General features: G+C 44.3%; 1 protein-coding gene across 5 annotated transcripts in view; it reads left to right on the top strand.

Annotated features, from left to right (window-relative positions):
- CFAP91 (cilia and flagella associated protein 91) overlaps positions 1–25,983 on the top strand; it is a 41,538-nt gene that overhangs the window by 12,688 nt on the left and 2,867 nt on the right. For 3 of the 5 annotated variants that reach the window (XM_052794804.1, XM_052794809.1, XM_052794808.1), the window contains 8 exons: positions 4,098–4,214; positions 7,268–7,339; positions 8,854–9,000; positions 12,089–12,310; positions 13,571–13,719; positions 14,934–15,025; positions 18,242–18,561; positions 18,642–19,080. In XM_052794804.1, coding sequence (XP_052650764.1) covers positions 4,098–4,214; positions 7,268–7,339; positions 8,854–9,000; positions 12,089–12,310; positions 13,571–13,719; positions 14,934–15,025; positions 18,242–18,543 — 1,101 coding nt within the window. In that variant the 3' untranslated portion in view covers positions 18,544–18,561; positions 18,642–19,080. Of the gene's footprint in view, positions 1–4,097; positions 4,215–7,267; positions 7,340–8,853; positions 9,001–12,088; positions 12,311–13,570; positions 13,720–14,933; positions 15,026–18,241; positions 18,562–18,641; positions 19,081–25,983 lie in introns of those variants that run through there. The other 2 variants (XM_052794806.1, XM_052794807.1) reach the window with 2 other exon arrangements.

Raw genomic sequence — 25,983 nt, forward strand, 5'->3', positions numbered from 1 at the left:
TGGCACAAGCAGTCTCAGTCCTGCCAACAACCTCCATCACACACAGTATGAAAGAAGTTTAAAGCAGGCCATTAGGGATCATCTCAGAAAGGCACGGTGCTGCTCTGCGTTATTTCTATAGCTGAGCAGCTAGACCAGTTTTCTCTTCAAAAGCCTCCTCTTAGTGCTGTCCTAGCACACAATCTACACATTTTCTCCCATAATCTTAGAAATAAAGCAGAACTCTAGAAAATTCAGAGAGTACACAGTGACCTAGCTCTAGAATGAGTTTCTTTCATTTTTCCTGGATAATCTGTGGAAGGAGGTGGCAAATAGAGGAGGAATGCTAGATTTTGGCCTCCGAAGTAATTAATTTTAATAAAGGAAGTTTCCAAGGCTTGCTTCTCTGGCCAAACAAGTGGCAAGATAGACTAGTCCTCCTCATTATGTTCCTCTTGGTTTGCCACAGAGGGTTTTCTTAAGCTTAAAGCTTGTAAAAAGGGACAAGCAATTATCCAAGGAACTACAAAAAGGATCTGTGTCCTCTTGAGAATAAGAACAGCTTCTTCCAGATTTGAAACTAAGGCAAAAAGAAGTGATTTTAGAAGCAGACTTTTTGAGGAGCATCCTGAAACCTTTTGCAGGAATATTATGTATACTCAGTATTCTTTGAATAATTCTTTAAAACAAGAGAACACGGCAGAAACAGGAGTCACTCAGCATTTACAGTAAAAACAATGATCTGTATCTTAAGCCAGGTATGTAAAAGGACGAGGAAAGCTAGTTCCTGGCCAGTGCAGATGACAGGGCTTTAAGGAATGTAAGTAAGTGAGCCGTTATATAGACAGCCTTGTGTGAAAATCCAAGGCATTAAGGAGATAGCATACTGATATAGCTAATTACTATAGGAAAGAAATGAACTAGGTAGCTGAATACACCAAGGAATGGGGGAGCTGCTAGAAGAAATCCCAGTGCAGAACAATGCGTGACTTTAGGCTGACCCTCTATGCTCTGGTGACTCAAGAGGGGTGAAGTGTCAGGTAGTTTCAAAGTGCTGGATCAAGATGCTGTCAGAACAAGGAACCTCTCTCCTCAGCATTAAGTGTAACTCTCATCACACCTGCTTTCCTTTATCCAGTTGCTAGAAGGAGGTGGAGAAGTAGGGGGGCCAAGAATGTCTCTGGAGAAAATCTCTGCCAACTTCAAAACGTAGGAAATCCTGTTCAAGCAGTTATTTCATCAAGAACAGATCCCCAACAAGTGTTAGCTGGCTCATGCTCAGACAAGCTCCAAGAGCTGTTGTGTCAGTCTTGATCAGTCAAGATGCAGCAGCCATGCTGCATCACAAAGTAGGTAGTCAGTCCATCCTTGATGATCTCACCTTCTTCATTCACGGGCAAAAAGGAAAAAAGAGAAACATGACTGTATACTCTGTGCTGTACATGAAAATAAAATATACCTAGTGTCTTGTGAAAAGGAGAGGATCACAGAGAAGATAAGGAAGGAATCTAAAGAATGATTTCTTTGAACAGAGAGTTGTTTCTCAAGCCACTATCCTGTCAAGAATTCTGCTTCTAGCAGAAGCTAGCAAAGAAGCAAAGGTGTATGGCCAAAAGCATGCATGCCATTTGCTGTTCACTGCATTTGCCAGGAAAATGAAAAGGAGATGAATTGGCTGGTCCTTCACTGCCAAATCCAACCAGATTATACCATGACTCTGAACCTACTACCTGAAAAAAGTAATGTAGTCTATTCAGAAAAATTAGAGTGTGATACGTAGGCAGTAACATTTGAAGTATGTTGTTCAGAAATTTAGCACTCTTTTCTTCTTAAAGAAAGTATTCTACAGCGATTCTTGGGCCCTGGTCTCCCTATTTCAAAAAATGGTAACTTGTTAAGTTAGGCAGAACCACTTAATGCAAAAAAACATATTTTCTTTCTCTTTTCTTACATTAAAGTCTTAAAATAACTTAAAACCTCAGATTAGAGAAAGCAAATGGTAAGCATTTTTGACTTAGTAAAGATAGCAAAGCAGGCACTAGACTGTGCTGACATGAAAAGGTAAAACAACTTCTGGGAACCACAGTACTTCTCAAATCTACATTAATAAGAATTTCCTCTTGTCAGAAGTGCTCATAGATTTTTCTGTCTTTAAAAGTTGTTATTCTGGTTGAATTTTGTTATTGTGGTTAGCAAGAAATATTTTTGGAGGCTAAGGTTTTATTAGAAAAATTCTTATGAATGCAACATTGTACTAATAAACATAGGAGCCATTGTTTTCAAAAGAATCACAATTACAGCATCTTTTTTCTTTCAATTCCCATCCCCATCATGCAAAACACCTTATAAATCATAGCAAGCGCTGTTATAATCTTCATGCCAGAGAGCTCAAAGGTCATCAAATACAAGAAACAGTTCAGAAAATCTCTCAACATTTTTGAGCTATAACCATTTCACATGGCTTATAAGCAGTTTATAGGCTTTGATTCTTGCATTATTAACGTGGTCCATTTCAGAAGTTTTCAATAATAAAGGATTTTATCCCCTCCACCTAGAAATCTCTCTCCTTTTCTGGAGCAATTAATTATCCTGGCCTGAAAGTTCAGATCCAATATGCAAGAAGAGTTTTGTACAATGACCACTGGAGTTTCAAAACTTCATTAATTTAGCAATTCTGTGCAAGTGCCATCAATTTCCTGTTACTGGAGAGAGAAATTCAGCATGGGATTTTTTTCTTAAGTTTTTTGCTTGGTTTCCGTCCCTAGTGAAATACTGTATTTGAACATTTGAAAGAGAGAGAGAAAAGAAAAAGGCACACTTTTCCTTGCTGGAATACGTCTGTTCTTTCAGTAATTAAGACTATAGATCCAACCCATACAGTCGTAGGATTATAATTTTGAAGGAGCTTTAAATGTACATAGTCTCTTCCCTTTTCTTTGCAAGCCAAAGTGTGATGTCCTACAGCAGGCAAGCGTTGCCATGCGGTTGGAAATGATTATCTGAATATATTGTTCTAAGTAGCTTCCGATGGGAAGTTGGCCGGACTTTGGCTCTCTAAACAGTTTGAAAATGTCTTGAAAGTGTTGAGGCAATGGTGGCATTTCCACTCCTAGCCTGCTTCGGCTGACAAGGTTTGGCATCTGCCACCAAACAGCTGTAAGCAAGATAAAACCCACTCTTAATGGACTTGTGGATTTTCCTGGTAGAAGGAAGTTCTCAGGCAAGTTAGTTTCCCTTTTGCCCTTAGTCCACTTGTACAGTTGCTGTGAGTGCCACTGGGCTGCTGGGCAATTGCAGATGAGCAGAGAAGAGTTTTAAAACAAGTTTTGCAAGGAAAGGGTTCTGGGTCATTTGGTTCAACCCTGCACGTTAAGAGCATATTGTACAAAGACATTTCACTGAGGAAGGGGCACAGAACAGTGACAGTATACTCTTCAAGTGACCCCCTTCATAAAATCTGACCGTATAACATTTCTAACCTGCAGTAACAAGCATTATACCTATAGTTAAAGGCAAAGAGTTATAACCATTCTGTAGTGATATGTAAACTGCAATTAAATTGTGATATTCCTACCCATTTTTCATGTTTTGAAAGGATCTTACCTCTATCTTATAGGAAAATAAGTAATGTTTTTGTCATTGCATAAGGAAAGTAACATACACAACTGCCTCTCCTCTGCTTGCATATGGGTCAATATTTAATGGGTTCAATGACATTCCTATTTTAAAATGAAAAAATCTGAAATATGCTTTTGCTTAAGAATTTATTATATTAGAGGTTAAGTTCCTACCATTTTTAGATTAATTTTAGGTGACCCACCCTATGCAATTGCTGATGACTTACTTGTAAATATAGTAAAATAAGTCTCGCTTCCTTCTTACACATGATTTTGAAGTTCCCATCAGTATCTTCTGGCCAACCAATAGCCTCATCTACTGACCATATTCCATTTTTTAGTTGATGCGCAGTGAGAAATAGAAGCCACAAGCCTGCAAAGTGCAAAACGCTTTCAGCTCCCTTTAGTCAGTGTGATCAGCAACAGTCAGCATCTAGAGGACTGGCCTTATTGTGTTGTTCTATCTAGCCCAGTTCTGATTAAATTGTATGTCTATTCCAGGCACTACTGGAGAAGAAGAATAAAGTCAAGGAGCCAAAGAAGCCCCTCCGTTTCCTTGAAAAAGTAGAAAAGCCTGCTCCTCGGCCACCCACTCCAATCCTGGAAAACCCATCAATTGTAAGTGGGCTGGTTTTAGCACTTTTTTTTCTTTTGATCCCTGATTGTTTCCTACACCGTTGTTAAAGGAATGTCCAGAGAAGGAAAGAAGTGAGCTTTATCTTTTTTGTGTGTATTCATGTTAGAAATAGCCATCACTATTTCTTAGACTCTCTTAGTCTCTCTTTATTCTATAAAGATACTAGCAGCCAAAGAATTGCAAATCTTTTACAATATGTGTTGGCCAAATCCTCAGCTAAACTTTATTTTATAAAAGACATAAATCAGTAGACATGTTAATCCCTTGTTCTTGGGGAACAAAAAGGCAGAATCATATTATTATTATTCAGTGTCTTCCAACCTTCTGATCTGACAACACTATCGTAATCCAGCGGAGCAATTAAGTTTAGTCCCATTGAAGTCAGTGAGACTTTGGCTGCTTAGCACTGAGCATGCACTTCATTAATTTGCTGGAGTAAAGCTCTTGTCATCATGCAGGCTGCAGTCCTTGATGAGCATGCTCCAGTTCACAGAAGATGATTCTTCTGCAGAGACTAAAATAGCAGTAATGATGTGTCATGGGAGATGTGATATGCTGTAGGAAAAAACAACTTTTTAGGGGAGCTGCAACTTCTTTTCCTTTCTTAATGTACTTAAGAGGTGGTTGCCCCAGTGGATTGCTTTATCTGCTTATTAACACCATCTTCATGATGTAGGAAGAATCAGACACTACTATCATTTAAACTTGTGAATTTAAGAGAGTCACACAATCATGAAAGTGAGAAAGTCTTAATAAGATCATCCATGCTGTCTTCTTTTGTGCAGTATGATGTCCTATGTTTTATACAGTCTATTTTAAGATGGCTGAAACAAGAATTTCTCCTTGGGAAGAGCTTTCCACAGCTTTACTAACTCCTAGGTATTAGATATTGTATTGCAGTGGTAGATTTACACTATTCAGATTTACCAGTTTAGCAGATTTTTAAGTACTTCTAAGTAACATGGAAAGAAGTCAGAAAGATTTATCCCCCAGTTGTAGTCATTCTTGAGCATGTTTACAGATTATAGTGTTTTTTTAAAGAGTTCCAATACAATAGAATTCCACCTGAATGAATTCTGTCAACATTTGGTTTATTTTCAAGTATCTTTATGTGTGAACATATAAAAGAGTGGAGCTCTCCAGTGAAGCTCCATCTGTAGAATCAGGCCACTTCAGCCGTGAAAGAGCAGCACTAACATCTCCTGCCTTGCACAATCCAAGTCAGGTTTCTCCTACCAGCTGGCTGCGAGGAGCACTGAAAGCAAGGCTCTTCTCTGTTGTTAATGCTTCTCTTCCTGACATGCGCACATACGAGTACCAACCGCTATGTGCACCAGCCTTTTCCGGCTGGACTTGAGGATCTCAAAAGGAAAGTGTGCCAGAGTGACAGGCAGGTGACATGGACCACAAGGGATATAAAAGAAAGTGGAGAGAATGGAGGCACTACTGCAGGCCTCCTCAACTCCTCTTCCCCAGTCATTTCTTATGCACTTACTAGCCACAACAAGCTCACAGAGCGCCTCTGAATTCCTTCACTGGTTTATCACTTTCTCCCAGCCCCCTCTAGTTTTCAGCCTGCTCCTAGATCCTTCTATATCCTTAATTCCTTTTTTTTTCCTACAGGGCATGATAGGCTTTCCATCTCCCCTCATTCTTTCCTGCTGGTCTGTAGCAGGCAGATGGAGAAGTTGATGATTACCCTTGCTAAGGCATCGTTTGCAGTACTGAACAACAGAAGTACAGAAAAACACATCTCACGAAAATTTAAACCAAATGTTAGTTTAAATCAAACCAAGCAGTTTGGCTTACCTGTCCAGTATATGTGCCATCTCCATTTCCAAAACTCTGTGCTGAAGGGCTTTCGGACTGTAGCCAGGTGATGTGGTACAGTTTAGCTCTCTAACTGGACTGGAAATTCATCCCTTCTTTCCAGAGAAAAAGAACATAGCAAATCATAAGGCAGTCCTTTGGCTAGTTCTGCTTTGCTTCTCCTGGGTGGTGGTGTGGAAAGGCAGGAATGCTTCCTTTTCCATTTTTGAAAACTTAATCTTCAACACCTAAGAAAAAAACAGATACTAAGATTCAAGCCCACACCACTTCTCTCATCCTACGGTCTTCCCTGTTTTTCCGGCACTTCTAAAATACCACATTTCAATGCAGACCTCACAGGCTCTTTATTAAAAAAACTTCCCTACATTTTTTAGATTTCTTTTTATCTTTCCCATGCATCCAATGGGCTTTTTCCTTCTGCTACTGTCAACTCCAGACTAGAATACCCCTCAGCAAGAAAAAATGCTGCCAGCTGTGCTTCCTCTATTTAAAATAAGCCTTTATAAGCCTTCCCCCCTCCCCTGCCCGCCATGGTCATGTTCCCTTTCCCACTATGCTCCATCATTATTCCAAGCTGGTATCAGTCACACAATGCTAGGCCAGTAAAGTTCTCAAAGAGACAAATCACAATATAATGTAATTAATGCAACTTCCAAACTATCACTTTCTGGTCTTAAATTCACTGAGTTACTCTGATAAAGGTCACCACTGGAATAAATATCAAAAGAAAAATTGTTTATGTTCCCCTTTAATTTAATCCCTTTATTTATGGTTAACAGCTCTCTTGCACCTCCTTCAATAATAATTCTATCCCCTTAGTGTCTTGACCTGTTAAATTAATGTAGCTGATGCTCATTTTGCAAACTCAGATTCAGTCAAGCTACAAATAGTACTTCTCATGCATACAGTAATTTTCCCCATCAACATCTCCTTATCATTAGATATTTGTCTCTAAAGACCCTCTAAAATTTCAGATAGAATCTAATTATACAGCCTTTCTCCCCATCTCTTATAAAACATGGAAGTACATATTATTCTGACTCACCTTCCTTTCCCTAGAAATTAGAAGAATGGTATTCAGAAACAACTGAGAAAAAGCTGGATGTGAGTTAGACTTTTTAATAGTTAGATGGATAATCTATATAAATCTCAGTCTCCAAAGAAATAATTAATTATTGTGTGGATATTTGTTGTGTTTTGGCAGGAGGAAGAGGAAACAGAACTGGCAGTGATCTGTCTGCAGAAGTTGCTCCGAGGCAGGGCTATTCAGAACATGGTATTCTGTGTCTCTTTGTTTATGTCTGTCCAGAATGATGGTGAGAAAGGTTGAAAGTGTGTTTGCAATCTTTCTTCCACAGCACCAATCAAGGGTAATGAGGCTTCTGCAGCGTATCATCCTGTATGTTATCTGGAGTCCTTCAAGGCTGAAGTCTTTGCTCTCCAGCCCAAATTTCTTACAGGAACTTCTAGGTTCCTACACATGTCTGTGAGTGTCTCCCTGTTCCTGCCATCCCCTACACTCAGCTGTTTAATTAGACGTTTCATAGCAGAATTACTGAAACGGCAAATTCTAGACTAGATCTGGACCATGAGTACATTTTGCCTTGAAACCTCCCACATCCCAGCAGGGCAGCTTGTATTTCATACTATCTTTCCAGTTTCCTGTGATGGTGAGCTGAACCTTAGATGAGAAACTGAAGCATACCACCATGATTTCCAGCAAGTGCAGGACCCATCATTCTGCTTTCAGTGGAGTAGAAGTGGGTCTAGGTAAAAATTGAATGGCCATGCCTCATGGGCTTTATATTAAGCAAGTCTATCACTTTTGATCAGACCAGTCCAGAAGGTTTGTTTTCATGCCTGCTAAGAATATAACTGATATTCTCTCTTGCACTAATTATTTAATGCCTGTGAAGTGTTCCCATGTGGGACCCCGACCTAAGCTTTAGCAAACAATGCAATACTGTGAAAGTGGCTTGAGGTGGAATATAGACGTCCCAAGTCTTCTCCAGTTCTGTGGTGATCTATAAGAAGGATGTTTGATGCCATTGCAGGACTGTTGACTTCCACATTATGAAATGTCCCATCATTTTAGGAATCTTCTTCCAGCTTCTACTGGATCAGAAATACATGACTCAGTTGAAGAATGATCTGAGCAGGGTTGAGTGATCCTTTGTTGCTGTTGGAAGCCCTGTTGGAAGAGAGGGGGAATAAAATAAGACAGTGTCAGGGAAGGGCTGGGGCACGTAATCCCATAATAGGGACAGCAGCAGTTTTCAACAACCTCCCCACCAATTTATTGCTTTGAGCTGTTGCTGGACTCCCACAAAATGAAGGTCAGAGAACAGTAGATGTTGAACCAGGAGACATCTAACCCTGGACTGAGGAAAAGGGGCAATGCTCACACTGGGACACTGAGGCTGATATAACAGGATATCCAGAAGGCTATTGCCCTTTTCACTTGACATTGGTGTTGCTGTTCTGCATTTCAGTGGTTTAAGTTCTGGGTGAAGCCAAACAGAATAATAATTAAAAAATTATAATAAAGTAGCAAGGGATCATCTATACGCCACAGCAGAAGGCCTCAACTTTCATCTTCTATGCAGGAGGGTTTAGGCAAGATTTACCTGACAGCTGTAGTGTTTGCCTAAATGTGGCCACAAATTCGTTACAGAGAACTAGGTCTTGGAAACAGCTGACCTTGCAACTTGGAGAAAAAGGGTGTGCTCTGCTGGCAAAACATGTTGATCTATATTCTCCATTTAATATGCTTGGTTGTTTATTTTAAAGATGTTTGAAGGGAAGGAAAAGCGGCTGGAACTGATCAGAGAGCTGCGCACGACTCACGCACTCCAGGAGGATGGACAGCTGCTTTTGAAGGCAGAGGAGCAAATGACACGGGCTCTACAGCAACAGCATGACTTGCAAATGCACAAGGTTTGCCTGTACAGATGGGAAGGCTGATTCACAACACTGTCCTGACCAGGCACTCTGTGCTTGCAGTACCACCAGCTCTCCTACATTTAATTTCTTTATGTTTTCTATTATCCACAGCACAGAAAGCACCCCAAGTAACAAAAATGCTGTCCTAGCACAGGCCAAGCATTGAATGCCTGAGGGGGTAAAATTGCTCTCTCACTGCTCTGGGGAATCTCAGAAACAGACTGAGTCGTCCTGACCACAGCTGCTACCCAGGCTGCACTTGCTTTGTTTGCAGACAGAGCACTTATTTATATTTACAGGGCTTTGAACAAACTGCACTGTCAGACAAACCTCAGTTTTCCCACATTTCAAACCATTTGACTGGTGCTGTGACCTGGCATCGCAATACATGCTTGTCACTCACATCTGTCAGATGTTTTACTGAATGTGTGTTACTGCTCTGTCATTTCCCTGTTCCTTTCCTAGCTTGGCACCCTCTCAGGCTCCTCCTCGGGCATAAGACATCACAAAAGAAGCCAAAGCAGGCTTACTTTGTAAATCTGGCTGGGCTTGAGACTTCTAGGACCTTAGCAATGGTGTCACATTGTTGTACTTGCCACTGCTATGGAAAGCAGAGAAATTTTGGGCTCCATCCTCTGCCAAGGATCTAGTGAGAGCTGGGGATGCAAATTCCCATCCTATTTCTTTGCAGGGCCACAGCCTTCCAGAGCAAAGTGAATCAAATGGCAGATGCTGGTCTGAAATGGATCATAAAGAAATTTGGTCCAGACTTCACTGCATCATCTCAGATACACAGTATCTCCCACATTCCTGCAGGTTTTCCTATCGTTTTTACTACTATCCTGTTTTTTCAGTGACCAGCTGTGAGGCAATTCTGCAGGTTCCAGATTATAACAGCATCCGCTGGCCAGCTGGCCTGGTGGAGATGGAACCAGACCACTGCTTCCTGCTGGGTGGGCAGCAACAAAATTTCCCCTCAGATCTCACTAAAAATTGAACTGGGTGACTGTGTTTTACTGTTTATCATTTCCAGATGCTCCCTAATATACAGGGAGCCCAGGTGTGGAATGCAGGAATACAGAATTTTTCTACTGAGAAATTAAGAGACAAATAAAAGCCTTAGGCATTAGGAACTTGAAATGCTCCTTCTCTTCTGGAAGCGCAGGTGAGAGTAAAGGAGGGCAGTTCAGACACCATAATGACATTCACAGAGAAGGAGAGAGCGCAAAGGTAAAGATGCTGACCTCTGATCTCCGAATTTCCTTTTGGGAGAGCCACTATCCCCCTCTGCTGGTATCTACCTCCCCTACTCTTGCATTGGTTTTTTTGCTGTCTCTGAAGGCACACAGTCCAAGGCTCAGGTCTTCAAAAACTTTGAACTTTAAAACTCTCTGGAATGCATGTGCAGGAGTTTTCTATGTGTGTGGCTATTTTAGAAAGTCACTGATGACTCACAGTTCTATAGTTTTTGGCAGTCACAGGTTTCTTTCAGGTTTTTGACCTATCCATTATAAAAAGAGGCATTTTTCAAAAAATGCTTCCTGCAGAAAGAGGATGGAAACTCTAGATAAAATGGTCAAAGATGAGGGGTTGAAAATTTCCAACCTCCTATATAACAAAAGTCTAAGACAAGAGTGTTCCTGGGTTGTTTTCCTCCATTTCACACCAGTTGTAGGCACAGCACCTGGAGCAGTAAAGAGGAAGCAGCACATTAGTTCCATGTTATCCCTCCCTGTGGGGTGGTGCAGTTACAGCATTGCTGTCCTCCATCTTAAACACCCATGGGCTAAGCACTGTCACTTCTAGATGTGTGCAACACTGACAGTCCCACTTTCTTTGAAACACTGCATGAGCAAATGGCACAGCAGTATAAGCAAGCTGATTTATTACTACTTGTCTGGGATATTTCAGCTCCATTTTGAGTTTTACGTTCAGGTCTACTCTGTTATTGTCTGTTTATTCCAACAGAAACACAGCATCCCAACCAGTTCCAGACATTCCCTCCTGCCAAGGACTGTGGCTTCATAGTCCATACTGGAGATAATGAACCTACCATAGATCTTGTCCCTTTCCAAAGTGCAATCACGCATACCCGACCCATGAAACATGATGTGCTTGGAACAAGGAGTGAATGGCACAGTAATGCTGAACACCTGGAATTTAGTCTCAGCTCTGTCACAGGCTTTCTGATTTTTCATTACCTGGAATTTTGGGGTCTTGTTTGCACTTCTGAAAACTCAATATAATTGCTGTTGATTTCAATTTGTTAGTGGTTAGTAACTTGTACAGTTTTAGGTAATAGCTCAGTACCTAAAACTGTAGGGACTCATGGTTGCTGTATTGTCTCAGCAAGTTAGTCACTTTGGTCATATCATGAAAGTCCAGCCAAAGACATACCATTTCACTGAGGTGGCTTTGAACTGTAATTTGTATCCTTAGGAGAGGATAGAAATGTGACTGTACTCACAATTGTGGTTTCCTAAATCTTTACTCAAGCTGCCTACTCATGAAGATTGAGGATTTACTTTCCAAATGTTAGAAAGAAGCTTCATTTGCAACTTTTAATCCTATTTTTCTGTTCTGGTGTAGGTAAGAAAGATGGAGGGTATGCAGCTGAAGCCATTTCATTGTCACTTTCATACGTCCTCTTTCCTGGTCTGGGCAGTGGAGCATTCCCCAGTAACAAGCAGATGGCCTCAGCAACTATTCTGATTATACTCACGGCTGCAAAAGCAGTTCATAATACCTGGAATACAGCGCGTCTAGTGCTCTATCTCCTCCCACCTACCCAAGCATAGGGGCTGCTTGTCCTAGTGTGACAGTGTCAGGACTATTTCCACCCTGACTAGTTTCTCCATCTTTTAGCCTCTTCGTGCCACCAGAGCCTATATATAGGAACATTACATTACACAGAATCCAGGCCAGCACATGTAAAACAAGAAGAATGCAAAACTCCTAGGGTTGTCCCATGGCTGGTCTGAGAGGATGTTGCAGAGTTGTTTCACATGCCTGTGGTAGTCCTGGGACTTTGAACAACATTCCTGGGGTTTGTAACACAATTCTTTGCCTTTCTTTTTTAAAGCTATCATCAATGGAAAACCACTTGGCCAGGGAAGAAGGAAGGGCACTGGCGAACATATTTGATTTCCTGTCCAAAGAGCTGGTGAGGCTGCAAGAAGAACGGAAGATCCACGCTTTTGTCATGCTGGCTGAGAGGCAGAGGCGGATGCGGGAAGCGGAGGAGAGTGGCCGTCGTCAGGTGGAAGAGAGGCGGCGTCAGGAAGAAGATGAGATTTTCAGACAGGCAAGAGAGGGAGACTGGTGGGACTGTGGGCAGTTTGTAGGAACTGCCTACTTGTGGGAAGGTCCAGATGGAGGTTATGGCTAGTTTTAAAAACGAGGGGGAAGGCTTACTGAAGAGAGGGTGATTCCTTCCTAAAAGAGTCATGCCCATTAAATTAAGGATTATCTGAATACCTCTACAGACAGTCCTGTTAGGCATATCACGAATGGATAATGGTTTCTAAATTTCTACAACAAACACCCATGGAGAACAGATGTACCTAGATCATCTTTAAGAATAATGTTTCGTCAGCACTTGGTCTGTCCAGCAGAACTACTAGGTGCTCTCCCAGGAAGGATGCCTTTAAGCAAGGTTTTGGAAAGATTTTGGCTGCCAAAAGTGGACTGCAAATAACAAGAAGTACAAAAATTATTTTGAAGTAATGATAATGGATAACATAACCTCGAAATCCAGGAATAAAAATCCTGAATTATTACCATATTCCATAACTATTCTACAGTCCTATTCCTATTCCCTAGCTCCTGACTATGTGAAGCATATTCCTCCCAGTTGAAGGGAATGAGTGGGAGCCTAATTGACTAAACCAATGATTTTCAAACTTTGTGGGAGGAGGTTAATGCCAAGAGAGTCTGGCATCGTGTTTATTTTTCTTTTAACTTCTCCTCTTTTCTGCACCTTTGAGTGGGAAGCAAGGAGAGTCAAAGTGCCATAAGCTTATGCCCTTCAGACTAGCAGAAGGAAAACACCCATTTCTAGAATCTCTGCTGTACAACCATTATAAGGAAACTAATAATTTTATCTTGTTTTTATTCATGTTACTTTGACTGGCTTGATGGAACCTTTTCCTTCAGGATTTGCTTCAATGAAAGCTGATTAATTTACTGAAGTCGATACTGATGATTATTATTTGGCAGTTGTTGCTCAGGGGACCATGCGAACTGAGGATGCAACTGCCATTGCATTCACAGAACTAACCTGCTGCAGCAGAATTGTATCTGCGGATGAGTTTTTTTTTCCACTGCCGGTTCTTTCCTGCACTTGTTTCTGTTCAATTAGTTCTCAGAAAGAACTATCAGAAAATGAATTTTTACACAAGTTATTCTTCCCAGAAAGCACCTCTGAAACCAAATCTCAGGCTGGCCTGCCTGAAATTAAGAGTCTGGTGAAAATCTGTTGTTCTTGCTTCTTTGGAATTCTGCTTCCACCATGTTCCTGGCACAGCAACAGGCAGCAGAACAATATCTTGGTGTTTTGTTCCAGGTGGTGAAAGTGCACCAGAGCACTATTGACTCCTACTTGGAAGACATTATCCTGAGTAGCATGGAGGACACAGCTGAAGAACAAGCCAGGGAAGAGATTCAGAGAATGGCTGTAGAAATCAATGACATTGCGTATGAAATGGAAAGTCGGTATGTTATTAAATGGCACATTAGAGGCTGTTTACAGCAGTTTAGAACCTGCCTGACCATCTGCATCTGTGGTTACATGTGTAATCTAAGACACGGGAAGGGCAGAGCAATGCTGTTCATGATCACTTCAGTAGTGCGACTGCTGTATGGGAACCACACTTACTACCTGGTACACACATATAAATCCATCAGAGCCTTATTTCTATACAGCATGTGCCAGATTCCGTTTGCAAATCACTTGTGGGATCTGTGAATCACCCTTTTTAGACTTCTCCATGCCAATGTGATGCTGTGACTGAGCCTTAAGTGAATCTGGGAACTGCCTAAAGCAATACCCATTCATACTGGTCTTTTCATTTATTTACACTACTACAGAAAATCCGTTTGAAAGAGATGCTAAAAGATACAGCTATACAGCAGCCTTTCATTCTCGGGTGGCTGTTTTTTAAGAAACTGCCAATTTCCATGGGGGTCAGTCATATTGATGGCTGCCTGACAAGGCACTTTGAGTAGAGTAAGTTGTTGAGAACACCACAGTCTTGTGTTTGGCTGGGGCATCAGCAGTGAATACTTTTTAGGACCTGCCAAACCTCCAGTTCAGTTTCTATGCTCTTTTTTTGGAACTGAGCCATAAAAATCCCAATGACACAGTGACTCTCCTATGGTACAGCAGCTGTGTATTTTGTAACTAGATGAATACAACCAGAATGTTGAAATCCTTGGGGAGAATGAAGCGTAGATAATGCATGCAGCCCCTGGGCCAATTGGGAACCCACTAAACACTGGCATGGAAAAGAGCACGGGGACCAGCCAAATGCAGAGTCACAAAAGGGAAAAATTTAGCAAACTCAGCAATGGGCCAAAGACTAAATTGACAAAGATGCAAATCCTCAGAGGTATCTGTGTTTCTAACTCAGTTTGTCATCAGTGAGAACTGGGCTCCTAAATACCTTTGAGGATAAGGAGCCTAGGGTGATCTTCTCCCTGGAAATACTGCTTTCCAATGCAGTATTGAACACATTGGCAGTGCAGTGCAAAGGGGAATAGTCACACTGTCACTTACTTGTAGGGTAAAGAGACCCAGCTGACAATTACTGCCATGAAAATACACTCCCTTGAAAATAGCACGAATATTTACAAGGGAGTCTTGTGTTTGCAGAGGTGATCTGGAAAGAAAATTAAAATACTGATATCACTCTGCATCTGTTCTGTAGTCGAACTCGCCTGCAGTCAGAAGAGATTGTAGCAGAGCTGGTTTATGATTTCCTGATTCCAGAAGCTGAGAAAATGTTTGTCAGAGAAAAAGGTAAGGAGTCCAGTAACTTTATTCTCTTTGTGAACTGGTTCACCCTCCTTGCTCTAGCTCACTGAAAGGAAAGATGCAGTGCCAAGAGTTGTCTCAGTTCTCTGAGATTCCTCTTTTGCACTCTGCAGGTAGAAAGTTAAGCCCTCTGACCTTTTTTCACCAATTTCTCATGAGCTTTAGTCTTTTAAAAAGGTGGCCTGAATTCAGACCTGATGTAAATTTGGTGTATCTGCAACAATAAAACTACATGAAAAAAAGCAGCCCATTGCACCTTCAAAAACAAACTGGGAAAAGTCTTTAAGTAGCATGGCTGTGATTTGTGTATTATATGGCAATTTCTAAAAACTGTGTAAGTCTTTAACAGGCAGATTACTTAAATATGTGCCATATGTGGAAGGAAGATTATATGCTTTCCTATGCTTCCCCCCCCCCCCCCCCAACTGGTTGAGAGCTAGAAGCAAAGATAAGGTTTTAGGGTTGGCTGTAGTGGCATCCCTTTTTAAGTAGATAATCTTGCAGTTGTAAAGGATGCTTCTGTTTAGCCAAAATGGAATAGTATCTGTCAAAATACAGAGGGGAAGGCCCTGGAAACCTGTGTATTACATTGAGTATCATGAATTAATGGCTGTTCTTAGCTGGGATGTTTCCACTGACCAGCACACTCAGAAGACTGTGATGAAACCAGTCACCCACAGAAAGTGGATATAACCTAAGAAAAGCAATTGTATCACAATAGAGTCTGAAGTGGTCCTTCCCGCAGTGTACTTCTCTGACTTGAGAACAAAGGCACTTCATTGCTTTTTTTGTTGCTTTGTGAATGAAAACAGAAACCCTGCAAACACAGTTTGTGGTCTCCGAATTGTGCAAACTTTTTTCTTCCTAGTTTGCATATTTGTCACAACAACAGTATCTACTCAGCAGCTGGCAATTCTACATAAGCTTAAATCAGCTCCCTTCTCCTTAGCCCTGCTTCTGCAAGCCTACCAAAGCAGGTGATGTAATTTTAGTCAATGAAGCCTGCAGCTCAGGCACTAACACACACAGGGTAGCCTGTCTCAGAAGGGAGAAGAGAAGAGAAGACTTGGAGATGGCCTAGGATTCTGGACATACAGAGGTACCATCAAGGAAGAAAATACGTACTGAGCTTAAATCCAACAGCAGCTAACGAACAAAGCACCTCAGAAGCCTCTCAAGCAACAGAGGAAAAAAACCTTCAAAATCTGTGATAGCTACAGTGGGTTTGCCTGGAAAGCAGAGCTAGACCCAGACAAAAATTAAAGTGGATGCTGGTGGAAGACCTAGAGCAATAGGTAATAAAGTACAAGAGCTCCTTCAAATGTGATCAGGTGAAATTTGCCACAATATTCTTGTGACAGCAGACATCAAATGTTAGGAAGAGACCTGGCTCATGCTCTCTTCTGCTCTTGCTGCATGAGGTGGAGAGGACTCCATACACTTAAGAGAGAGCTGAATTCTATCAAATGTACGCTCTGATGGACACACCCTGCTGTAAACCTCCTGCACAGCGATACCTTCAGGGAAGCAGAATCAGTAACTATTCCATGTAAATCCAAGGGAAATGGTATCAAAGAATGGCATTAGATCTCATGAGCCCATCAGTGTATTGTGTTTCTGTGGCAGCTTTTAAAACTTTCCCTATAGCGAGCCAGATTATTCATTATGAAACTGTGTTTTAGCAATCTGGCATATGCTTGAGCATACACTCTCCTTGAAACTAGCAGGAAGTGATCTGAGAGCAGTTGTCTGACCTGCCAGAGGAGCAAATCCATTTGTAGAACAAAGATTTGAGGGCCTCCAAGTTCAGTCTTTGCCTACACTTTAGCTTTCCCTTAAACATCTCTATTTTGCCATTACCTAGTCTTTTTTTCTTTTCTTTTTTTTTTTTTCTCCTCTTTTTGTCACATTCCTATGCATAAAAGCAGGGATTATGCAATACTGGCTCATCCTGAAACCCCTCTGCACCTCACTTCTGAACTCTCCCTCATTGGAAGTAGAAGTCAATGTGCTGATATGAAAAAACTTGCTTTTCAAAGGACAATCACTCACCAATTTAAGCCTGCTTTCTTTTAGATGGAATTCACTGTGGATGGAGGAGGGGACTGCAGCAATACCAGGAGAGTATTCCCAGTATGGTTGATGCAGTTCATGCATACACGATTGAAGCCAAAATGCCTTGGGTAGAGAAAGCTCTCCTGGGAATTGAGAGCTGGCTGGTGAAGGTCAGCTTTTCAAATGCAAGTGAGATCCAGTTGCATTCATTGTTGACAAAATAGACCTGGGAGATGGATAAACATAAACAGGATGGGTTAGTAACGTTGAGTGACCGAGTCAATGACAGTATGCAGAACTGTGTGACAGCATGCAAGACGCCAGTGGTTCAGATTCACAGTTAAAGTACCATTCAGCCTTGCAACATAAACAGACCAAAGCAACAAGGAAGGCTTGGACTTCTGCAGGGAAGTGACATGATGAGAGCCATAACTCAGTCCTGCAACATTCCCCACACCCTCCTTACAAGCATGCAGTATTTCAATCCCCATGACTGTTTACCAGTGTCTTAAGTCTAGAGAGAGAAAGAGGGAACAAAGAATAGTGAAGAGCAATGAAGAGAATTGTAGGGTGAATGCTTTGGCTTAGGTAATTATTTCCCAAGAGGTGGGCTGGAAATATAGACAAATGAGATTGGATGAAAACTGTAAAACACAATAAAGAACAATCCTGCAGTAGCAAAAGGGAAGTGATAAGGTAGGTGATTTAATGTGTCTATACTGTCTCCAAGTCTTACTTGGAACTCAGTAAGAGTTTCTCAGTGCAGGCAAAATCGTAACACAGGAGAGGGCAGATTTCAGCTCCAGTCTTCCAGAGGCCTGCTGCAATTAACAGACACTGAAGTAGAGGTTATTTTAAAGCCTGGTAACATATCCTGGGCAGTTATGCCCTAAGCTAGAAAGAAAAACACTTTGGCTGTCCTTCCCACCGTGGGGGCTAGTCTTCAGAGTGAAATGCAAAGTTGGTTGCTGCTATTAGGTGGCAGTAGAACGCTTTCAGCCAAAGTTAGAAGGGCGTGATTTTTTTTTCCTGAGATAGGCTTTTCCACAGCTGCAGGAAGGCTAAAAGCTATCCCTCCCTTCTCCCCTACGGAGAACGCTTTGCTCTACGTTTCCAAGTAAAAGGCTTACCTCTTTTTATGCGCAGTGAGGCAATCCCAAAGAAAACACATCTATGCTGCTCATCAAATCATCCACAGGGGCACAGAGAGGGTACTGGCTGATCTGGCACTACATGAGGAGACATCTGCCAGCAAGATAAAGGGAGATCCTCCTGCTGGGACAGCTAGCGCTGCTTTGAGTGGGACAGCTGCTGGACCAAGTGCAGCTGAGAGCGCTTGCTCTGCCCCCATTGCACACGAACTAGCTAAATTTCTGTGCGAAGAAAGCCCAGGAGAGACAGCAGTGAACCTTTCTGACAGATCGGACAAGGATCCCACAACCTCCTAGAGACAGAAGATGAGCCAGGTGAGTTTCCCTTCCCCTCTGTGATTTGAGCTCAGAGCATGATGAAGGAGAGGGAAGCACATTATATTTACTTTTTTCAGGGCACCCAGAATGGAAAATCCTCTCTGTCCCTTGGGCTGTCCTTCCTGCTGCCTGCCAGCAATGTTGTCCTGGAACCACTCTGTATACATTTGGTGCAGCAGCCCCAGCCCACCCCCTCCACCCCTTCCCCAACTAGCTTTGGACCTCATTAACTAATTTTCCTCTTCTAGTCATTAAGAGAAGCTTGAGTGAGAAAGCAGCATTCCTTGTTTGTTTTCCAGGCACAGACCAATAAAGATCTGCACCTGGGCTTTTGATGGTATTTCCTTGGATCAATAACATTAAATGAAAAAATATTCCAGCAGTGGGAAATTTTGAGTTGAGACCATACACAGAGTCTTTTCTCAAGCGTGTCCCACTGATTTCCTCAGTGGAGTAAGGCAGAGCGGCTTCCTGCATTAGCACTGCTATTAATAAAGCGTTGAAGTTGAATGAAAACGGTCAGCTCTTGCATCATCTTTTCACATAATTAGTCCTTGCATAAAGAACAGGCGCCCTTGACCTCAGCAGAGTGGTTCCTGCCAACCAGGCAGTGTCTGGCACTAATAACTAAGGCTAGGTGATAGCAGAATGACGTGGCGGGGGCTGATGGAGCTTGTGCAAAGAACACATTAGCCAGTGCTTACGGCTTTTCCAGAAATGTCACTCTTTGGGCTGACCTCTTCTTGCTTTTTATCATCCCAAAGGAGAACAATTCTGGAAAGAATCTTATTTTTCTTAGAACAGTGTTAGTCACTCTGGCTTTCCAGCTCCAGGGGGCTACCCAGAAAGGATGCTGGCTTTGCCTTGTTTGCAAGCATGGGGGTGCTCCAGCTCAGGATGTCAGAAATCAGCAGGCTGCAGACAGGCGCAGTGCATCTGATCAGAGAGCTGTCAGGGACTTGCTCAGCTCTCCAGCACTCACCTGTCAAAATTCCTGAAGTCTGTGGGTTTAGCATCTGAAAGGTACATTTACACCGATACCAACATCAAATGCACCAGCTTTTGGAGGAGCAGGCACAGCCACACCACCACACCCAAAATGCTTACTCATGGATGGCTACAACTTATGCAACAAATAGCAGTATTAGCTCTCAGTGCTAACGTGATAATGGGCTGATCTCTGTGTACTTCCATCATTTCTGTGTAACTGATAGCCTGTTCTTTGTGCTGGGTCTATAAAGCCTCAGATACGGTCCAGCTAACTAATCCTGAACACGGCGCTGCTCCTTCAAAACACAAACCAGCAGCTGGTGAAAAATTCAGGCTCACGAGTGCATTCCTGGAAAAATTTTGCATCAGGTTTCTGTTTTATGGATTGGGCTGGGGGGGGGGGGGGAAGGGGAGTGGCAGGGAGGAGAGAGGACGAAAAAAGTCTGAATACCCTCATATTCTGCTGAGCTGTAAATCAGAACTGGAGAGAGGAAACAAGGGCTGCACCAAGAAACCACTGCTGGTCTCCAGGTCACTGAACCAGGGGCACCAGGTGACTGGTGAGGTCAGACAGCCTCTGCAAGTACTGCAAAATCTGGCAGGAGTCAGAGATGGGTGATGAGTTTTGGTTAGGACTCTGTGAGGATGACCCCATTAGGGTTTGGGGATTTGGGAAAATTCTCATTGCGTACATAGCTAGTCAGTAAAAGGGAAGGTAGCAAATGCAAAAACATAGAAAGAAACACTCTCCACAGTGTGGGAGGAGAAGCTGTGCAGGGATCGGCTCTTTTGCCTCAGGCCACCTTGGACAAATTTAGCCTGGTTGAAAGAGGGGGGGGATAACATGAATCACAAGATCCTATGTAATGAGAGAGACATGGAAAACTTGATGCAGCATAACAGTAGAACAGGAAGACCAATCCATTGAGGCATTTACTGTATTTCTGAGATGGTTGGTTTAAATAAACATTCTCCATGTGGCTTGTTGTGCAATTTGACGTGGTTTTAAAAAGATAAGAAGTGTTCCAACAGGTGTGGGAATGGACGTAGGTTGCAGCGCTCCGGTCTTCTGCCGGGATACAGCCCTCTGCATGACAAGGAGGGGGCAGAGGACTCCAGATGCTATGCACAGCCTGAGCTATAAATGTCTTGGCTTCTGTTATGATTTAAGGGACACCGTCGGGGTAAAGCCATCTTTTCCACATGACATTGCCTAGCGTGTAAACTGACGGCCACGGCAGGATTCCTGCAGGAAACTCTGCTCTAGAAACTGCTTTCAGTTGTCACGTGCGGGCTTTTTTTCAAGCTTTGCAGAATGTGCTTTGAGAAAGAAAACGAGCACAGTGAGAGGGAATTGGGATCATAAATCAACAGCAGAAGAATGCACCATTCCCTCTCCTAGCAGGAGCCAGAACAACCCTGGGGAGGAGAGCCTGTACCCGAAACAAACAGAGCAGATGCCTCCAGGGCTGCACCAATACAGTGGCAACACTGGGGAAATTCTGCTTGTCCCGCTTTTCTTTCACCAGCTGCCCGCTGGGAGGGAGCCTGGCTGTGCTGCTCTGCCGGCTTCTGCATCCTGACAGGTGGGAGAGACGGGCTGAACCAAACAAGCCTCTGGGGTCACTGCGCTGTGAGAATGCTGAAAAATCGGTCTCTTTGCGGTAAACAAATGAACGCAAATTGTCTCAAGTCTTCCCTGCCGATACGGCTCTTGCAGTGTGGAAGGAGGAAATCCTATCTCAATAACTACAGTTCAGCAAAAAGGACTTTTGGTGGGACAACTGGAAGCCAATGCACCTTTTCCACTGGGCATTTACTATATCTACATTTTTGGCAACATAAAACCACAATGAACCCATGCTCTCCCGTCTCTCCTGCCTCCCTTAAAAGCAACATGACCATCGCAAAAGTTGCTGCTGTAGACCTGGCTGTTGCTGCCGCTTTCTGAGCGCTGCTGTTCCCTCTGCTCCCGGCCTCGCGAGCGCACAGGACCTGCCCGCTACTTTGTTGGGCTCAGTTCAGCCCTCACACAACTTTGGCGGGGGAATAATCCTCCAAGTATGGTCCTCACATGCCAAAGGCTTTTAACGAGGTCCAATTGCACTGATACTAACTTTCCCTCCTCCCAGTCCTGTCTCCCTGCTTCCACCAAAATCCTGTTCATGCAGCTTTTCCTGCGTTTTTCTGACCGGTGAGTCAGTATCTTCTCGGCATCCGCCAGCCTCCTCACCTCAGTGCTCTCCAGAGTCGGGCCTGGGCTTGGAAGAGGAGCTGTCGTTTCATACGCGTGCCCGCCATCCCACCAGAGAGGCAGGAATTGTTTTGAACACCTGCCCAAACCAACTCCCTGAGACGTAACGTGTACACCTAGACTAGTAAATTCAATTTGCCTGGGACCGCTCCGGACCGAGGCCCCCACCTCTCCTCACAGCCACTGCCGGGAGCAGAACTGGCAGGGAAAGCATCTCAAGAGACGCTGTTTGCACGGGAGAGACAGTCCCAGTGGGCCGATGGGACGGGTGTACGCTGAAACCCGGGCAGGAGAGGCAGCTCTGGCTCTCTGCTCTGATCGTATCATTCGTTCCCTCTCGCTCTTCCTTTTCTCCCACGTGCCATGTCAATCCCATGCACCTCATCCTCCACCTCCTGTGGCTGGAGTCCAGGCCACTTCTCTTGGCCTGTTCCCGCTTGCCAAAGCCCAATCCTTCATGTAGCACTCGGAAGGGATGTCCCATTCCCGTTTCCTTCCTGGGCTGCTCACCTGTATCCACTTGTTACTCGGGGCCAGAGCCCTCCCCAGCCAGCCTGGCTCAGCACACCATCCCCAACAGACCTGAGAGCTGCGATTGCCCCTACGAACACTCACCATCGCGCCTGGCCACTAGTCTACGCCTGGTTGGACCTGTTGCACAGCCCAGCCGATGCCCAGCCGTCTGAGATTTATCTCATCTGGTCCCCCCGATGGGGAGCTTTCAGAGAAACCTGCGCTCCTTGCCCATCCTGGAGCTCCTCGGTCAGTGCTGGGCGCTGGGATGTTCCTCCTCTTCCTTGGGGTAGCGGCTGGAAGCGTGCGGTGCTACCTGCAATGCAAATTGCAGTGAGCTAATTGCAGCTGCGCAGAAAGGACCCGATGCTGTTGCTCTTGGTGACAACGTCAGCACTGAGCGTGAACAACACCAGTGCTCTGAATACAGATGCAGCAAGAAGCCTGAAATATTTAACCAGTGCTCTTACGTAGTCCCTAAACTGAAAGCTCACTAAACCTTCTCCTAAATACCCTTCTCGGCCAGCATCTTCTCACCATTTTACATCGCTAGAATTTGGAAAGCAGCCGCTCCCACCAGCGTTACGGAGGCTGAAAAGCTGCATTCGCTCCTCTCTCCTTAAGTTGCTGCAGGATTGATCCTAAGAATGAATCTCCCCTTCGTTTATTACCGAACCAGTAACAGCCAACCTTTAAAGCCTCTTGCAAACACTATGTTGGTTCCTTACCTACTGAAGCCTTTCTCCACCTGCCCGTGTAATTTTTCTGCCTCCAGCCAAACGCAAACCATTTTTCATTGCTGTGCAGGCCCCCGAATCTGTTGTCTCCAGCAGAAACAGCCTCCATTGACCAACCCATTTCTACACCTGGTGCCACGAAACAAAAACCTTGGAAGAGGAATGAAGTGTAACTGAGATGGTCCAAAGACTCCCTAGCTGGGTAGTCCCCTTCATTTCCTAAGACTGCTAACAAACAACAGCATCCCAAACAACATCGGTGATCTCCTTGAGCAAAAATGCCCTCAGACAACCCGGGTTTTGCCAGCGATCACCATCTGCCTCCTGAGCACTCTTGCCTGGCAAAGGATTCGGTTACAGGAACGAGCTGCAGAAGGGAGGAGGAGGACACGCCTGCTTTTACGCCGTAGGAAACATAGACTCATAGAATCATTTAGCTTGGAAAGGACCTTTAAGATCATTGAGTCCAATCGTTAACCTAATGCTGCCAAGTCCACCACTAAACCATGTCCCCAAATGCCACATCTGCACATCTTTTAAATACCTCCAGGGATGGTGACTCAATCACTTCCCATAAGCCTGTTCCAGTGCTTGACAACCCCTTAAGTCAAGAAATTTTTCTTAATATCCAATCTAAACCTCCCTTGGCGCAACTTGAGGCCATTTCCTCTTGTCCTATCGCTTGTTCCTTGGGGAAAGAGACCCGGCTCCCTGCAGCCCCGGCTTCCCTCTGACAAGACCTGCCACGTGTTCCTGCATCAGCGACAGGCGTCTGGACCCCACAAATGCTCACCACGTGGAGGTGGCATAAAGCACAGGGCGTTCGGGCAGCAAGCTAAGATGAACAGTCCTGTTCTAACGCCTGGATTCCACCAGTTTTTAAAAATTTTGCTTAGGAAAAAAAAAAAAAAACCCAACCAAAAAACCAACCCAAACTCCTCCATCTTTCTACTTAGCAATCTGCTACATACCCAGACCCCAGGTCCCTGCTCATGGCTCCTCTGCTAGGCAGCTCTGCCCGGGGATGAGGTTTCGTTTGCCCGCGGCCACATTTTCTCACTCTGTGGCAAGCGAGGAGGCTCTGCAGACTGCCCTGGACTTGGGCAGCCTACCCTGCTGCGGTTGTTTGTTCCCCACTTACCTTGTCCTGGAGGACCCAGCCTTGCCTCTGGAGAGCACGAGCAGAGACGGGTGATGCAGAGAGCAGGGAATCCCTGAAAGAGAAAGCTTTAGCTCCGCTGACTACATGGGAGACCTACCCGGTCGCATGCAGACTCTCAGAAGGCAGTAGGATATACCAAGAAGAAAATAGCTGTGCCAGGACGTCAGGAGTTAGCTGGGTGTGCAACAAGATCCAGGACTGCATTCCTGCATCGACCAAAGGCAGGCGTTTGCTGTGAAAGTCCAACTCTCCCTTACAGCCCTGAGCACTGTCACCTGCGATGAGCACCAGCAAGAGTTGCACTGGGGGACTGGTCTCTGCTCCAAAGCCTCAGCAGTTGTACGACATTCACACCAAGACATGAGCCTGGTTTTCCTGCCGTGCCTCGTGTAGTGTTGCTACCTACGCGCCTTCCTTTCCCACCAGAGCTCCGATTTGGCAGCAGGTCGGGTCTGACCCTGCAGCCTTTGGGCACGACTGCTTTAGCAAAGCCGGCAAAGATGGAGCAGCCCTGCCCTTGCCAGGAATGCCACCCCCCTCCCCAAGGCTAGCGAGGGAAGACGGGACGACGACCCAGCCAAGCCCTTCCCGGAGCCAAGGGAGGGAAGCGAGGTTCGAGACTGGTTAATGAGGTTGTGTACCATCTGCCGGGCTCGCCGTCTCCAAGCAACTGCCCTTCGTGCTTCAGACACAAACCGCGGTGCTCCCGCTCTCCCCTTGGCTTTTTGCGGCTTGCTTCCCTCCTCCTTTGTGGCTCTCGTTCTTCTCGCGCAGAAAGCGACTTGGACCTTACCACCAGCAGCCTGAAAGCTGCCACCTTCCAAATAACAAACGGTGCCAGTAGCCTTGATGCCGACTTCTAATTTCAACCCAGATGGCTGGAAGTTTGGTCGATAAAGACAAAGCACGTCAGTGTAGGAGACTTTTGTACCGCATTCAGCTTGGTACTGCTTTGCATTTGGATTAGCATTTTAAATCATTCAAAGGCGTCGGTGACTGACAATTAAGTGGATTTGAACCTGGTTTACAGACAGGTCTCAAAAGGTATTTTCACTTGGGAAACGGTGATGGAATGACTGTTCCCTGGGAGGTTATGCGGGGATTGGCTCTTGATGCTAAGGCCTTTCATTCTATCTTTTAAAAGGGTGATTGGGATGAAACTATAAAAGTCCCAGCGATAACGTTTGCAGGAATTACAATGGGAGGGAGTGATGGATAAACTGGACAACTGCAGCCTCCACACAGAAAGGTGAAGGTGATCCTCAGGTAAGGAGACAGAGAGGCACCGGCTGCAAGATGGTCTCTAAGTGCCTTTATTTGACACTGGGGAGACTGTCGTAGGAAACCTCTGGCTGGTTTTGGTACCCACTGCTTAAGGAGCGTGTAAAAAACAACCACAGAGGAGATAGATATAATTGAAAGGATTAGAAAGATGTGAAGGAGCTGAAGAGCCCCTTCCAGGCAGGTTAGCAAGAAGTTAGGAGGTGACTGGGTCCTGGTCGAGGGCCTCTGAAATTCAGAAGAGAGACCCGAGACTGGAGCAGGGGGTTCCTGTGCAAAGACAGCGCAGAAAGAGAGCCCGCAGCTTGCGTCCGCAGCGAGAGGAGTTCAGGAGAGACAGGAGACCCCAGTGCACGCGCGTCTAGAAAAGCGCCCAAGGATAATTAACCCCTCCTCCCAAATTACTGAGGATTGTGATGAACTCCCCATCAGCGGTGAACTTTAAATCAACCGACTCACCTAGCGAGGTGCCGTACAGGTAG

The sequence above is a fragment of the Harpia harpyja genome, chromosome 8 (genome assembly GCF_026419915.1).
Source record: "Harpia harpyja isolate bHarHar1 chromosome 8, bHarHar1 primary haplotype, whole genome shotgun sequence".
Classification (NCBI taxonomy): domain Eukaryota; kingdom Metazoa; phylum Chordata; class Aves; order Accipitriformes; family Accipitridae; genus Harpia; species Harpia harpyja.